Here is a 17,392-nt window from a genome sequence, read left to right on the forward strand (position 1 = left end):
CAAGCTTGGAGAAGCCACTGCCAGTCTGTGAAGACAATACTGACCTAGATAGACCAATGGTCTGACTCAGTATATGGCAGTTTCCTATGTTCCTAATGTCTTAATGGGGCTTTTCTGGCCCCATCGTGCAACTGGAACTGGGTAATCGGCATAAACAGCAGATCAAGTGTTCCCTTCCCAGTCTACCCTGCCTTGGTCAGCGAGGGCACTGACAGAACACTCCAGCCACCATCATCCATCCCATGCTTCTCCACTTAAGTCCACTAGAAGACTGTTGCTTCACAGAAATGGGAAACGTTACCATATGATATAAGTGTCCTTAAGCACTCCAGATTTCCATATTGTGCAGCAATGAATAAAGGTGTGATCCCATAGTCATCTTCAGATTCTTTGTTGGCTCCTTGGTCAAGGAGTAATTTCAGTATCTCAGGATATCTCTGAAGGGCGAGAATAAATGATATTTGTAAGGATGTGCACAAACCTGTTTGGAGGGCCCTTTAAGGGCCTCCGAACTGGTTCAAGCAACCGGCTGTTCAGGCAGTTCAAAGGCCAGGGTGGGTGGGTGTCGCACTTTAAAGGCGAGGGAGGATGCACTTACCCCTCCCTCCACTTTCCCCCTGCCAGCGCTCTGTTTTTCAAGGCTCCTTCGAGGTGGCAGCATACCCATCCAACATGCGCACGCGTTCCTGGTACTTCCGGATACTTCCTGACAAAGAGGAGACAGGGCAGCAGGGAGGTATGCTGACACCCTGAAGGGGCCTAGAAAAATGGAGCACTGGCAGAGGAAAAGCGGAGGGAGGGGTAAGTGCACCCTCCCCCGCCCTTAAAGTGCAAAACCCCAAAAAAACCCACCTTCGAGCCACCCCCACCCGGTTCCGTGCACATCCCTAGTTATTTGCTGTTATACCAAGCAGCAGAATTGGCATTTCCTTATATATTTCCTTCTTCTTTCAAGATCTCTGTATACATTCAGTAGCCAACCATTGATCGTGGTTGCCCATGCCAACAGTTCTTTTCTGCCTCCCTCCTTCGTCTCTTCTCTTACATGCCAGAAAAATGGGGGGGGGGGGAGGATCCGGGTCACTGAATTTTCAGCCCAGCTTTTGCAGGAGCAGCATTGCTCTCTTGCGCCACTTCTACTTCCGGCAAAGTCAAAATGTAGGGGGCAGACCCCCTTAGTTCTCTGCAATTCACAAGTATTGAAAGAGCAGGGCACTTACTATTGGTGAGCTGGTGATGGGGATTCGGGAAACTCTGCTTTCGCTTTTCCAGTTTTTAACAACAAAGATGGAGGACTTGGTGTTACTATCCCAAGCTAACCTAGTTCACACTCAAGTCCCTTTTCTGAAAACACTGCTGAGCTAAAATCGTTCCTCATGTCAAAACTCACCGCATCAGAGGTCGTACCAAGGGCGGAGCCACCATTGAGCGAAAGGGGTTCAAAGAACCCGGGCCACCAATAGAAAGGAGCACCCATTGCGTGTGATGTCATGTGCAAAAGTGGTATGGCCCAATTGCTATAGGGCCCGCCCCAACCCTCCCTATCTCATTTCCAGACAGTGTTTGTTGACTGGATCGTTTATTTCCTTTTCTCTCCCTCACTGGAGAGAGAGGAAAGGAAATAAACTCAGCCAGAAGCAAGCGCTGGCTGCAAATGACTTCAGGAGAGCTCAACCCTGTGCCCAGCCCCCTTTGCACGTGATGTTATGTGCAAAGGGCGGGGTGCTGGCAGGGTGGAACACAGGCCACGGCTCTGCTGGCTATGCCAGTGGGTCATACTCAGCACTGCAGGGAACAGGAGTCCGTTCCAGGAGTGACATGAAAGCCCAGCCTGCTCCGTAACTCTAGTACCTCTGACTGTGTGTTCAGCTCCTGAGAGAACACTTTTCCTTGCAAGATCCCCAACATTCATTAAGATCATCAAGAGAGGTCCATCTACGGGTGCCACCAGTTCATCTGGTGGCAACCTGAGATCAGGCTCTCTCAGTTGTCGCCCCTAGGTTGTGGGATGCGTTTCCTGTGGGTGTAAGAGGCTTACTGTCTTTGGAGGCCTTCAAGAGAGCTCATCTTTTCAGCCTGGCTTTTAATAACATGTAATGGCTTTAAATTGTTTTTTGTTTAAATGAGTTTTATATTAATATTGTAACTGCTTTTATTTTACATTTTATGTGAACCGCCCTGAGCCATTCAGGGATGGGCGGTATATTAATTAATGCCAGTTGTAGTCAATGATGCAAAGTGGGAATGGGGAACATATACCACCAGACAGGGAGGAGATCATTCAACATAGGGCTGCCATTTTGTTTCTTGCAATGATTACTTCTGCCGAGACAGGCAGCTAGTTTGCAATTCCATGCCAAAACTTAGGGGATAACAGTTACATGAGAAGACTCTTCCATCTACCATCTGGCACCGTGTCAGTAGTAATATGTCAGACTTAGTGAAGAGGGCGGGAGAGACACCTCCAGAGTCAGGAAAACTGATCTCCCCTTCCTTCTGCAGCTACCTGTGCCACCCAAAAGTATGTCCCTGAGGCTTAGGGACATATTTTTGGGTGGCACAAGCAGCTATGGAAGTAAGGGAAGAAAGGGATTCTTCTTTAGTCTGAAATGCAACACCGTTGCACCAGCACTTTGATGTCAGCGAGTGACTCTTACTGCTTTTTAATTCTAGTGCATAAGATGGCCATTCTTTCAGAAGATTTCAGAAGACTCTTTTTGCAAGCTAGAAATCATGATTTCTAATAGACTAGGATGACAAAGAGCAAGCTAGGATGAAGAATTAGGGAGCTGGCTCTTATACTTTGGTACAGAACCACAAACATTAAAATTCTTATTATTTTTCCCCTTTTAAAAGTCTGAAAGTTCTCTATAGTTTCAGAGGGTCCCAGTGCACTGGACACAACAAATTATTTCAAATTTGCTAACCTGGCAAAGAGGCACCTTTTAACATGGTGATTCTCTTTATTTAGCAGGGGGAGAGTAACTGGCCCTATCCACCCGCAGCATAGTACCGCCAGTGACTGTTGCTGGTGTCTATTTCATGATTCTTTTTAGATTGTGAGCCCTTTGGGGACAGGGATCCATCTTATTTGTTTGTTATTTCTCTGTGTGAACTGCCCTGAGCCATTTTTGGAAGGACAGTATAGAAATCGAATAAATAAATAAATAAATAATAAAATAAAATAATAAATAAATATATTAATGCCCAGTAACAGATGTATTGCCCCTGCCATGTCTGCTCATTTCTTAAAATGTGTGTAATACTTTTAATATTTAAAAGGCTCGCTCTTCAGCACTCACAGCAGCTCCTGCCGTATTCAAAACGATCATTTGCATTTAGACTGACTTCCCTGCACTAACCTTCATAAATCAGAGAAAGGAACAGCATGCAAAGGCTACACAAAGCTGTCATTTTTTAAGAAAGAGAGAAAGTAAAACATTATTTATATGGAAATGAAACTATGGATTTACAGATTACCCGGAACGAAGCCTGGTGCAAAGAATTCCATTCAGACCAGCAGTGGGATCCATTCACCTCTGCTCCATGTTGAAGTAGCAGCTTTATCACATCCATATGTCCATTTTCAACAGCTTAAAAAAGAGGGGTAAACACCATTATTCTTATCAGATTCACTACATACATTTCCTTCATCACCTTCACCTACATCACCTTCACCAGAATCTGGCTTCTAATCCACCACAGAAGTCAAAACTAATTCTCTAAGTCATAAGAACATAACAGCCCTGCTGGATCAGGCCCAAAGCCTATCAAGTTCAGCATCTTGTTCACACAGTGGCCCACCAGATGCCTCTGGGGAGCCCACAGGCAAGAGGTATGTGCATGCCCTCCCTCCTGCGGTTGTTCTCCTGCAACTGGTATTGAGAGGCATCCTGCCTCTGAGGCTTGAGGTGGCCCACAGCCACCAGACTAGTAGCCATTGAAAGGCCTGTCCTCCATGACTTTGTCTAAGCCCCTTTTAAAGCCATCCAAGCTGGTGGCCATCATCAAGTCAAGATTAGGTAACCTTGGGTTTCCAGCTGTTGTTGAACTATAGCTCCCATCAACCCTGGCCACAATTTATTGTGGCTGGGGAGGACAGGAGTTGTAGTTCAACAACCGCTGGAGAGCCAAGGAGAACTGGTCTTGTGGCAGCAAGTATGAATTGTCCCCTTTGCTAAGCACAGTCTGTCCTGGTTTGCATTTGAATGGAAGACTACATGTGAGCACTGTAAGATATCCCCTTAGGGAATGGGACCACTCTGGGAGGATTACCTGCATGCTTGCATGCAGAAGGTTCCAAGTTCTCTCCTTGGCATCTCTAAGATAGGACAAGATTTTTATTTTACTTTAATAGGACAAGACTTTTTTATTGAACCAACAAACTACCAAAGCATACAGTACATTGCCAAAGCACAATTATATACAAAACAAGGTTATGAAGTATATGCAGGTAGTACTGTAACTCGGGGGTGGGGGATTTCAAGGCACATCAGGTAATCGGGGGGGGGGGGTTAAGTCCAACGTCCATTTCCACAATTTGTCCCATTGCTGTTTAGAAGAGATACTCTTGTCTTTTTGCACATAACCATACAAACCTTTCCATAAGAGATTTACTGTCTCATCTGCGTGAACCTCTTGGTCGCGTCTTCCCTCCCTATTCCTATGCACGAGCATTGCATAAATGACATACAGGTTTACTAACCTGATTACGAGAAGGGGAACGTTCCAATTCCCTAGTATGAGGGCACCCGTTCTGTCCCGTTTCCTTGAAGGTTTCTTTCTGGGACCTCGAAAGGAGCTTCTATCACTCAAACCCGTGATTAGTTCTTCCCAAGTCTGTTTTTCCAAATCAGGCCACTCTAACAGCTTGCTTATAGGGCAGGGAGATACTCCTGCCTGCAACCCTGGAGAAGCCGCTGCCATTATTGTCTGTGTAGACAATACTGAGCTAGATGGAACAATAGTCTGACAGTATATGGAGGCTTCCTATGTTCCTATGCCTATTTCTGCTCTGAATGGTCATGCCATATTATGACACAGCAATGCGATCAAAGCCTAAATATACATGACCCTCTACTTCCCTGCATAAAAGAGTAACATCAGTTCCTAAGAGATGCTTGTTTTGGAGGTAAGAGATTTATAATCTCCAATGCAACCACAATCACTGCATTTTAAAAATACAAGATGCAGGGTCGGTATAGCAAGTGAAGGCTTGCACTTCTGAGATTATGGTTGTCTAGGGGGATACAAGCTTGAATGCCAATAAAAATATAAGAAAATCTTCAGCAGATGGAGGCCTATCAAAATCCTATCAAAAGCAGCATCAACAGCTGCTTTTAAACTGCAGACTCGAACTACAAACGATTTCAGCAAGCACAGGTTCCCAGATCTGCATTGGACAAGATGATGTAAATGTGTCTAAGGAGAGCACTTATGGGGAGAATCAGCAAGTGGGAAGAGTGCTTAAAACCCACCCATGCCTATATTGATTCTCCCCTGCAAATCTTCCATCCAGTTTCAAAGCCAGAGAAGGGAGGCCCTTCCATGAGGCAGAGTGAGGCAGTTGCCCAAGATATGGGCATGAGGGGTAGCCCCACCACCATTCCACAGGCCTCCCTGATGACACAACCCTTCCTCACACCACTGAGGCATGCTGGTTTTCCCCCGCCTCTGCATTCTTCTCTTCCCCCACCCCCGAGGTGTGCTAGGACCGCTTATGCCACCTCCGGCTGGCTTGGGGGCCTAGTCTGAGATTGTTTGCGTGTGGCCACTGCTGCCTTGGCATACACCCATAGAGGGGGTGAGGTTATGGTGTCTGCTTCAGGTGGCAAAATGCCTTGGACTATCCCTCAAGCCAAGATAGAAGAAAGATGATTAATCACAGCTGAGGGCATTTGCTAAACCTCTCCCAGACAGCAAGCTTTACCACGGGTTTACTGCGAGTTCGAAGTTGCCCCCCAAAACAATGTAAAAAGTGGATTTTCTTTTTACCCTGGATATAAATCAGGCTACACAGTGGTGCAGTGTGGAAATGCTTGACTAACAAGCAGAAGGTTGTCGGTTCAAATCCCCGCTGGTACTATATCGGGCAGAAGCGATATAGGAAGATGCTGAAAGGCCATCATCTCATACTGCACAGGAGGCGGCAATGGTAATCCCCTCCTGTATTCTACCAAAGAAAACCACAGGGCTCTGTGGGCGCCAGGAGTCAAAATCGACTTGATGGCACACTTTACCTTACCTTACACTCTAAAATGCAATGAAAAACCCAAATCGTGTATGAAGTGCTCCCCGAGAGCTCTCAGGGACTTCGGGGTAAATTTGGCCAAAATGTGAACGTACACCTCCATTCCAGAAGAGATGCGAACTAAAAGCCAGGTGTGAAAAACTTCCAGGGGAGAATAGGCACTGCATGGTTTGATACCCCATTTCCCACTGATTAAAGCAGTTAAAACGTTGAACACCACCTTCTCCCCTCCCTGCCCGCCACCGTGAGTGAACTAGGATTACCTGTGCCACCGCTGCCTAGCTTTTCAATTATGGCCACCTCTGTTTCTCTCTTCCCCTACTCCTCTTGTCATGTCAGATATTTGGTCTGGAGACCTCAAAAGCTGGTTCACGACTTTGCAGCTCTTTATACCAAGTCAGGCCATCAGTCCACCTAGCTGAGTATTATCTACATCAGGGGTTCTCAACGTTGGGTCTCCAGATGTTATTGGACTTCAACTCCCATAATCCCCTGCCCCAATGGCCTTTGGCCGGGGATTATGGAAGTTGAAGTCCAATAACCTCTGAGGACCCAACATTGAGAATCCCTGGTCTACACTGACTGGCAGATGAATCCCTGGTCTACACTGACCTAGCCCTACCTGGAGATGCCAGGGATTGAACCTGGAAAATTCTGCATGCAAAGCAGATGCTCTTCCACTGAGCAATGGCCCTATTGGGGGTGGGGGAGACAGACTAACATGGGTACTCACAACTTGTGCCTCTCTCTAAGGATAGCTCAATCTTTAAATATGACTATAGAAAGACAAACTTCGGAGACTGGGCACCCTTATTGAGATTTTGTTCATCTGTTCCCTGCAACCTCACCAAGAAGATTTCTGCTTCCTGTTAAGCCAAGAATTTGCCTTAGCTGCTCCTAAGTTCCTTAGTGCACTGAGTCTCCTGTTGATCTATTAATTCCTTCAGCTTACAAAGAAAAATCCTCACACATCAGAAAGCGGCAGTCCAAAATCCTTTGAAAATAAATCATTTAATAATGGCCAAGACAAAGATAAATCCCAGAATACCAAAGAGATTTTGTAGTTTCCAGAAGCATCCAAAAACTTTCTCCCTTAACTCTGTTGAAAACCCTGAGCTGGGTCTCACAATCAGTGAGACTCGGTTTGGTGAGGTGAGCAGGGAGAGAGGGCCAAGCACACGAGCAGGGAGGGAGCCCTGGGCGGCCGGATCGGCTGCCCACACGATTGCCGGCTCCATGACGGAGCCGGCAGGGGCTGGGGAGTTCGGGGGTCACGTGGCCCCCAGAAGCTCCAGTATGCCCTACGTGAGCATGCAGGGCATACTGGGGAGACCCCCGGAGCCGGGAAGCAGCTTTTTGCCTCCCCTCCGGGGGCCTCCTCATGAGTAGCCGCGGCTACTCACAATCGGAAAGTCTGGGTTTGCGGAGCGCTCGCTCTGCAAACCCAGGCTTTGGGGAGGGCTAAAAAAGCAGGCTAGCCACTTGTAAGCCACCCGGCTCACCTGTGAGCCACCCAGCACCCGGTGGTTTACACGATCAGCCAAAATCGGGCAAGGCTCTCCTAGCCCAATTTTGGCTGATCGTGAGAATAGCCCCCCTGTGTTTTTCCTTCTGTTGTTTACAAGGCTAGTGCTGAGCAGAGACTGTTAGAGAGAGGTGTTTCTTTAAAACTGACATTCACATTTTATATTTTTATCCCTGAAACCAAAACAATGGCTTCAGGCTCAACACCAAAAGCGTCAGATTTCTCTCTCTCTCTCTCTCTCTCTCTCTCTCTCAGGACATAATCCACATTCAACTTGAAGCCAACACAATGTTCTTCCCAAGTCAGAACTGGCTTACTCTTGCCTTCTTTTTGTCTTTACTACATATATTTTCCTGTGTCATATTTTATGACTGACAACACTGCAATCATTTTAAATGGAGGGTAAGCTTTGGAAGCTCTTGATTGGTTGTGGGAGGTTTTTCTTGGTAAAGGAAAAGGTTAAGTGTGCCATCAAGTTGATTTTGAGTCCTGGTGCCCACACAGCCCTGTGTTTAGGGGGAGTGTTTTAGCTTAAGGTAGATAACAGTAGATAGCGCCATTAGGCAGATAGCTCCACCTAATGGCGCAGCAGGGAAATGACTTGAATAGCAAGCCAGAGGTTGCCAGTTCAAATCCCTGCTGGTATTTTCCCCAGACTATGGGAAACACCTATATCAGGCAGCAGCGATATAGGAAGATGCTGAAAGGCATCATCTCATACTGAGCGGGAGATGGCAATTAGCTAAGCAGGGTCCACCCTGGTTGCCTTTGAAAGGAAGACTAGAAGTGTGAGCACTGCCAGATATTCCCCTGAGGGGATGGAGTCGCTCTGGGAAGAGCAGAAGGTTCCAAGTTCCCTCCCTGGCAGCATCTCCAAGACAGGGCTGAGAGAGATTCCTGCCTGCAACCTTGGAGAAGATGCTGCCAGTCTGTGTAGTCAATACTGAGCTAGACAGACCAATGATCTGACTCAGTATATGGCAGCTTCCTATGTTCCCCACAGTATGAGCAGGGGCGTGCCCTGTTTTTATTCTTGGTTAAAATTGTGGGGAAGAAAAGAGCCACGAGTTGCTAACAACTGCTTCCATTAATATTGTTCATTAATTTCACTGTAATACTGTAATTAATGCACTGAAAACTGATCTCGGCCCTCACGCACCAAGTCCTGGTTGGTTCTGGCCCACCAGGGCATTTGAGTTGTGCACCTACACCATTTGTTCTACACAGGAGCTTCTCTCAGCATGATTCACAGTTGTTTGCATCGCCATGCACCAGGGTCCACATATGCTGGCGGCTTGGGTAACCAGCCAAAATTTGTGGCTGCCACGGACCCTGCCTCTCCTGCAATTTGGGAGAGGCGGAGGGTCTCCTGTCTGCTGCCATGCCAAGTTACAAAAGAACATAAGAAGAGCCCTGCTGGATCAGGCCCAAGGCCCATCCAGTCCAGCACCCTGTTTCACGCAGTGGCCCACCAGATGCCTCTGAAGCCCAGCAGGAGGGCAGAAACTAGATAGCATCTGTCTATAGCGCTATGCACTTGCCACATTAAGATATGTGTGCCCTCGGAGGACAGATCTGCAGGCCACACCATAAATGGCACCTCAGATTGCTTAAAGGCATGAAAAGTATTTAAAATCTTTTTCTTCAGCAACATGTCAAAAAGGTTACTGAAGAAAGGCGGGCAGGGGGGATCCTTTCGTTTACATCCGAGACCCAATGGAGAACAAGTAAACAAACCACATCAAGAAGGAACATTTTAAAAAATCCTTACTGGGAATACTCTAAAGAGCACAAAATGTTAAATAGATGCATTGTAACCACAAGGAAGAAAGCTTTATGTACCGAGACGCCTCATCTCATCTTGCCACGCTTTCGTAAACATTGTTCACAAAAAGCTACAGTCTGCAAACAGGATGTGGCAAAATTTAGAACCTGCAAGGTTCAAGCGGGCCTCTGGATGTTGACGTATGTTTTAGAGAGATAAGCATACTATTAATGATTTAAAATAAATATTTTAAATAAAGGGTTCTCAAAGTGGATTACGTAGCAAAAATGGTTCCCTATCCCAAAAGGGCTCAGAACAAAGAAAAATGAAGAGTAATACCAACAGCTACTAGAAAGAGGTTGTGCTGGGCTGAACAGGGACACACACACAGACACACACACACACACAGGCCCATGAAAATTCACAAGGAACCCTAATGCCTGTGACCCTTGTGATCTGCTTCCCTGCAGTGACCCTCTGAGTTGAGTGATCCCCTGCACATATTTTCGGGTCTCACAGGGCACTTTTGAGGGAAGGAGAAATCAGCAAACATTGCTCCCCACCCCGCTGTGTGATAAGTGCTGGGGAGCCTGGGGAACTCTCAACAGCGGGGACACTGCTTCCCAGCACACAGGTACACCCTTTGTGGGGATGTCTCCCACCATTTATTAAGCAAGTGCACAAAAAACATTGGTACAAAAAACCCCAATTTCTCTCAGACTTGGGGCCACATTCCCTATTGACTCTTAACTTCCAGGGCACGGATGCAACAAGGAGGATTCATTCGTGACATTTCAGGAGTTCCATTGTCATCCTGCACTTCTTCCATGGAGCTCAGATTGTCTCCTGTTTCAGGTTTTCCTTATGACTACCCTGCGAGGTGGGTTGAACAGAGACAGTGAGTGGCCCCAAGCCACCCGATGCGCTTCATGGGTGAGTGGGGATTTAAACTCCAGTCTCCCTGCTTCTTACCCAACACACGAGCCAATAAGCCGCACTGGCCTTGGGGTTGCCAATTTGGACTGAAACCATTCCAGGAGAACTCTTCCCCCTCGCCACCCTAAAAATATTTTTCACAAAATCAAGCCATTACAATTTCCAGGAATGCTTTCAATACTCTCCCAGGGCACGGGTTCCCGAGCCTGGGTCCCACTCCCCAGATGGTGCTGGACTACAATTCCCATCATCCCCAGCAACAAAGGCCAATGGAATTTCTGGGCAGGCTGGGGAGGGAGGGAGGTTGGGTAGATAGCTGGGTGGGTAGGTGGGTAAGAAAAAAACAATAATGGAGCTCGCCTAGCTGTCCTAGCTATCCACCTGAGAAGTGGGGCACAAGCAGCAGTTTCCTCCAGCTGCTGGTTGTGAGGCTTCTTCCACTCAGCATCCCACAGAAAGTGTGCATGCACACACATCTGCAAAGGAACAACTGCTGGAGAATGACCCATTTTCCCACAGCAGAGCATTGCTCCCAGGCAGTGTTCCCTGTAACAAGTATTCCCAGATGTTGTGAACTACAACTCCCATAATCCCAAGCCAAAGGCCACTGCAGCTAGGGATGGTGAGAGCACCATTCCCTCTAACAGGGGATTCCAGATGTTGTTGACAACAACTCCCAGCATCCCCAGCTGCGATGGACTTTGGCCGAGAATTATGGAAGTTGTAGTCAACAACATCTGGAATCCCCTGTTAGAGGGAACATGCTCCCAGGCCTTGTGACCACCACCACCCTAATCATTGCACCATATGCAGGTATCTGCCTCTACCAGTAGTCCCATCCCACCACAGGAAAATCCAGGCTATAAACTGGGGCACAAGCAGCTCTTCACCTAATGCCTTTCTTAAGAAAAAGGCCTGGATTCCTCTCTGCACAAAAATAAAGAGCTCCTCTCTTCTACAAGAACACATCTCAACACAAGCTGCTTACATCCACTGCGGCCTTTTGCTGTTACTTGGGTAACACTGACACCTGCCGGCTCACTAAAAATATAGTCAGCTCTAAAGTATATTTAAGGATTTCTTTCATCCTTTGATAACCACAGAAGTCAACATCCCCGCAGGAAAATCAAGATATCACATCAGCAATAGCAATATTTTTTAAATCCCAATTTTAATTGTTTTTCTTATGCATTGAAAGCCACTTTTAATACATGACATGGGATGGGGCTGCAGCTCAGTGGCAGAACGTCTGCTTTGCATGCAGAAGTCCCAGGTTTAATCCCTGGCAGCATCACAAGTTAGGGCTGGGAAAGACTCCTGCCTGAAGCCCTGGAGTAGGGGTGTGTAAACAGGCTCGAAACCGAACTGGTTCACTGTGGAACCAATTTGGTTCGAAGGTTCGGGTTCAAGCCAAACCCCAACCCCGCCACACACACCAGATTCAGCTCGACCCCAAACTGACACAGACACACACATACCATTTGGGAGTTTGGCGAGCCTTAAAAAAAATTTTTTTTTTAACTTACCCCCTCCGGGGGTTTTCTCCAAGGTGGAAGGGGGGTCCATAGAGGTTCCCCCTCCCCCTGTCGGCTTTCCTTCCTTTAAAATTTGCCCAGTTCAGCCATCTTCAGCCCTTTTCGGGCCTATTTCCTGGCACGGTGGCCATTTTGGAGGCTGCCATGCCTGTGCAGTGGGATCCTCTGTGGCCAGGTCATGACTGAACCGGGCCAGGTGGTTTTGTGCACATCCCTACCTTGGAGAGCCTCTACCAGTTGGTGGCTCACATACAGCAGAGCACCCCTGGAAGAGCAGGGTATGCATCCTGGCTCTGTGCGAGTCCTGGCTCAGGGCATGCATCCTGGCTCAACATCCTCGCTTCTAGGGATGTGCATGAACTTGTTCGGTGCTCCTTTTGAGAAGCACTGAACCAGTTCGGAAGTCCAGCGTTCAAGCCAGTTTGGGGGCGGGGTGAGCTTTAAGGGGCAGGGAGGCTGCTCTTACTGGCCCCGCCGCTTTCCCCCCTCTGGTGCTGTGCCCAAAACCGTTGCCATGGGGCTGCAGTATACCTCCCTGCAGCCCTGGTGTGCGTCCTACAAGAAGTGACCAGCACATGCACACGAGCGCAGGGTACTTCCAGTCACTTCCGGACCAAGGAGGGAACAGGGCTGCAGGGCAGTATGCTGCCGCCCTGCCAGACCGGCTTTTAAGAGAGCGCCAGCAGGGAGAAACATGGGGAGGGGGGAGTGCACCCTCCCCTGCCCTTAAAGGTGTCCCCCCACCACCTTCAAACCAGCTGAACCACCAGCTACCAGGTTCATGCACATCCCTATCTAAAAGGTAGCCAAACACACAACTTATTGCAGTACTCAAGCTGAGAGATTGCCACTGGAACAGTTCAGCTAGGGTGTCTGTCCAGGAGGAACTGCAGTTGGCATGCCAGCAACAGCTAGTGAAAGAAAGGAACATAGGAAACTGCCATATACTGAGTCAGACCATTGGACAATCTAGCTCAGTATTGTCTTCACAGACTGACAGCGGCTTCTCCAAGGTTGCAGGCAGGAATCTCTCTCAGCCCTATCTTGGAGAAGCCAGGGAGGGAACTTGAAACCTTCTGCTCTTACCAGAGCGGCTTCATCCCCTGTGGGAAATATCTTGCAGTGCTCACACATCAAGTCTCCCATTCATATGCAACCAGGGCAGACCCTGCTTAGCTATGGGGACAAGTCATACTTGCTACCACAAGACCAGCTCTCCTCTCCTAAGGGCATGCCCTGGGTGCTGCTTGGGAATCCAGTGACAGGGCTGGAACAGGCACACACTGGTTGAAGGAAGTGGTTCAGTGGCAAACCCCATACAACACGTTGGATAAATATGGCTTCTTGTTCAATGAAGTTTCAAACACACACCAAGTTTTACCATTTTTGCATTCTTTGTCATTTTATCTCTGCCATTTTTTAATGATTTGCATAGTTTTACACTACAGCAGAGCTTGGCAAATCCCAGGTACCATGGAGGCACGGCACCTAGAAATTTAACCATGGCGCCTAGACTAGGATATTCAGAGGGAGAGGTTTTTTTAAATAAAATCTTGATTTGTCTCAGGCAGTCCCGTTTCTGTTCTAAGTATGCTACTTGTAAAGGGGTCAGAGAGAAGCCCACTTACCCTCCCGCTTTACAATATCCATCACTAAGTCCAGAAATTTTATCCAGTATCCATTGTTTGGCTCCTAAATTTTGGGGCTGGCTCCTAGATCCAAAGGAAATTTCTCAAGGCCTGTACTATGGCCTATGGCTAAAACTTGACAATGATGAATTAGGAGGGCAAAAACCCCTTAGAACATTCAAACATAGGAAATGTTTAGCTAGTATCAGGGCCAATTCTTAAATTTTCAGCAAACTCACCTAAAAATAAGGGTGTGGTGGCATCATTAGTAAGTTCATTTGGATCACTTCCCGATTCCAGAAGAAGAAGAACACATTCCAGACTTCCCCGACTCACAGAAAGATGCAACGGGCAAGTGCCTTCAAAGGTCTTTGACCTTATGTAGCTATCTGAGGGTGCTAGAAATTATAAACCAAAGATGAATCTCTCCAAAGTTCTGCAATCTGAGCCACTGGCTTGAAGTGGAACAGTGAAAAAAGTATGTTTGTCTTGATCCTGCTTGGATTTTGACCATTTATAAATAGTGCATGGTGAAGAGCAATTGATGACCTTCACCTTCACAAGGAGATTGATCGCAGTGGCTGACATCCTGCACAGCAGAATGCTGGCATGGAGGACCTGACAGGGTTGCTGCACAACATGGAAGGCAGCCCCAATGGTGTAGCACAACAGGCAGTTGCAGAGTGACCTAGAACAGCTTCTGGGCAAGTGTGCAATGCTGCTTCCATTGGAAACAATGGAAGGAGCGCTGTGGAGCTGTTTTGAGTTGTTCTGCAGCTGCAGTACAAAATTTTTGCAGTACAAACTTTTAAAAAGGCACCGAAGACACATTTATTCACCCAGGCTTTTAATTAGATTTATGGTTTTAAATTTTCAATGTTGGTTTTAAATCATTTTAATTGTTTAAGTGCTTTTAATTGTTTTTGTTTTGATGTAAACCCCTCTGAGCCATTTTTGGAAGGGTTGTATATAAATCAAATCAAATAAAATAAATAAATAAATAAATATCTAGTAAGATTTTTTTAAAAAAAACACCCAATAAAGCAATATAATGTAGTAATGTAATACACCCAATAAAGTAAAGCAATAAAGCACACAAAAGCGGCAGAAAACGAAACAGCACCCTTTATATAAAAGCCCATTTAAAAAACCAGTCTTTTCCTGCTTTCTAAAAACTGTGAGGGAGACTGAAGAACGGATGTCTACTGGTTCCAAAGCTTGGGGGCAATGATGGAGAAGGCCATTTCTCACCACGCACCTAAAGGGTGTGATGTGGATAGTGGCTTTGGTTTTCTCCCACTACCACATTCCTGATGGCCAACAAGATGACCATCGGAAGGGGCCAGTGTTCCCTCTAATGCGCAAGTGTGCGTGTGCGCATGCACGTGCACTCACACATTTTTTGATGTCCACTCAGTTAACTTTAGATCCCACTCAGGTTGAAACAGGAAGGCACCATTCTGAATACATGTGTACACACACTGCCTTGATACTGCCTCTCAGAACAAAATTCATTCCGCGCACAGCTGAAAAAAATGAGAGAGAACACTGGAAGGGGCCTTCCTATATTATTCCCTGCCTTCCTATATTACTTCCATACGAGAACCCGCTTTCCTTACCTGCATGGATTAAGACCTTCAGACATTCACTTCTGTTGTGAAATGCGGCTTCATGGATTGCCAACCAACCCCTGTTATCAGGAACATCAACGCTGCATCCCTGCTTAATTAGCTTCTTCAGACGTGTGACGTTTCCTTCTCTAGCCGCAAGCCCCACAGCAGAGCATCTGTCAGTATAGGCTTCTGTAAAATCCATTCTAGCAACAACAACAAAAAGAGAGAGAAAATAAAATACACACAAAACACACTGAAGTTACTGCAGTTCAGGAACTCAACCATACTGGTTCCATAAATGGAAATCAAATTGTCTTCTGATATTGGTCTCGCTTCCTCTTCTGTACTACAATGTTGAAAGTATGAAAGTACGAACTATCAAAATATCCGTGACTGTTGCTGGTGTCTATCTTGTGTTTGTTTGGGGTTTTTTTAGATTGTGAGCCCTTTGGGGACAGGGAGCCATCTTATTTATTTATTATTTCTCTGTGTAAACCGCCCTGAGCCATTTTTGGAAGGGCGGTATAGAAATCAAATTTATTATTATTATTATTATCATCATCTCCGCAAACATTTCATGATGCTGGAGAATAAGACGGCTCAGTTAAAAATGTATCTGTTAGGAAACTCCATTATAAATTAATTTGAAGAAAGTACTCTCAAGGATGTGTAATGAAGATATTGCTTTGTATCACATTGACATCTGAAGTCTTATTTCAAATTGCTCTCATGTCAGAAAACTGTCACAACTAGACAATGCCCCGGATGAAAAACATATGTGAAACTCTGCAATTATCCTTGACTGATTCAAGTCTCAAATGTCTTGCAAATTAAAATGTTATACTTATGCTGGGCTCCGAGTGTTTCTGTGTGTGTATTAAGAGCAGCTTTGCGGAGGGGGCAGGATTTGATTCTGGGCATCAGCATGGAGGCGAGGAAGGAAGGATTAGGCCCCTGTCCCGTCACCAATCCAAATCTCCCACAGCTGCTTCAAGGAAAAGTAAAATATGTCTAGTTATCCAATCACAAATCTCCTACAGTATGTAGTTTGGGAGCAGCTAAGCCACCTAATGGCACAGTGGAGAAATGCTTGACTAACAAGCAGAAGGTTGCTGGTTCAAATATGTTAAACAAGCAGAAGGTTGCCAGTATAAAAATATGTTAAATAAATAAATAAATAAATAAATAAATAAATAAATAAATAAAATAAATCCCTGCTGGTATGTAAACACCTACATCGGGCAGCAGCAATATAGGAAAATGCTGAAAGGCATCATCTCATACTGCGTGGGAGACAGCAAAGGTAAACTTCTCCTGTATTCTACCAAAGAAAAACCACAGTGCTCTGTGTGCGCCAGGAGTCAAAATCGACTTGACGGCACACTTTACTTAACACACTACAAGTTCATTTTGATCATGGGAACTGAGGGCCATTTCTCAGCATCAAACCTTAGTGTTCCACCAGGCAGATGCTCAACAGGAAGCTACAGCTAACTCAGGCTATCTCAAAAATGCACTCATTTGATACCTTTAATTTCAAATTCGTTTGTCATATTCTCACATAAGAGTTATTTAAAGCAGCATTTCCCAACTAGTGTGTGCTACAGGTGTGCTGCGCGATATCTCACGTGGGGCTAAGCAGTGCTAGTCTGCCAGCAAGGAAAAGGACTCACTGAGGGGGCGAGATGAAAATCAGGGTCACCAAGTAGGGATGTGCACGGGGGGTACTGGGGGGGGGGTTTCGACGGCGGGAGAAGAGGCTTTAAGGGCGGGGGCACTTACATACACACCCTGTTGTGTTTCCCCCACCGGCGTGCGAGTCCTTAAGAGCCTGTCGGGGCACCCTCCTGGCCACAGCTGGCAGCAAAGCGGGCGATGGGTAACCCCCGCCTGCTCGCGCCCCCTCCTCGCCGCCTCCATTCCCTGCAAAGGCTCGCACGGCGAGGAGAGCGGTGGGCAAGCGGGCGAGGCTTCCTCATCGCCCACCCGCCAGAGAGGGAGCGGAGAACAGCGACACGGCAGCCACCCCGCCCACCCTTGCTGGCTTTGCACCCTAAGCTGACGCTTGGCCCGCTTTAATGGACGGCCTTGGGTGCAAGCAAAGCCTAGGTCCGAAAGCACGCCCTGCCGGGGCAGCGAG

At 46.8% G+C, this 17,392-nt stretch overlaps 1 protein-coding gene across 8 annotated transcripts in view; it reads right to left on the reverse strand.

Annotated features, from left to right (window-relative positions):
- The window catches only part of ASB3 (ankyrin repeat and SOCS box containing 3), a 64,716-nt gene that overhangs the window by 24,459 nt on the left and 22,865 nt on the right, over positions 1 to 17,392 (reverse strand). For 5 of the 8 annotated variants that reach the window (XM_053245531.1, XM_053245515.1, XM_053245523.1 and 2 more), the window contains 4 exons: positions 15,259 to 15,455; positions 13,879 to 14,037; positions 3,481 to 3,593; positions 302 to 437 (listed from right to left, as the gene is read on the reverse strand). In XM_053245531.1, coding sequence (XP_053101506.1) covers positions 302 to 437; positions 3,481 to 3,593; positions 13,879 to 14,037; positions 15,259 to 15,454 — 604 coding nt within the window. In that variant the 5' untranslated portion in view covers position 15,455. Of the gene's footprint in view, positions 1 to 301; positions 438 to 3,480; positions 3,594 to 13,878; positions 14,038 to 15,258; positions 15,456 to 17,034; positions 17,386 to 17,392 lie in introns of those variants that run through there. The other 3 variants (XM_053245569.1, XM_053245560.1, XM_053245579.1) reach the window with 3 other exon arrangements.

Source organism: Hemicordylus capensis, chromosome 1 (genome assembly GCF_027244095.1).
Source record: "Hemicordylus capensis ecotype Gifberg chromosome 1, rHemCap1.1.pri, whole genome shotgun sequence".
Lineage (NCBI taxonomy): Eukaryota > Metazoa > Chordata > Lepidosauria > Squamata > Cordylidae > Hemicordylus > Hemicordylus capensis.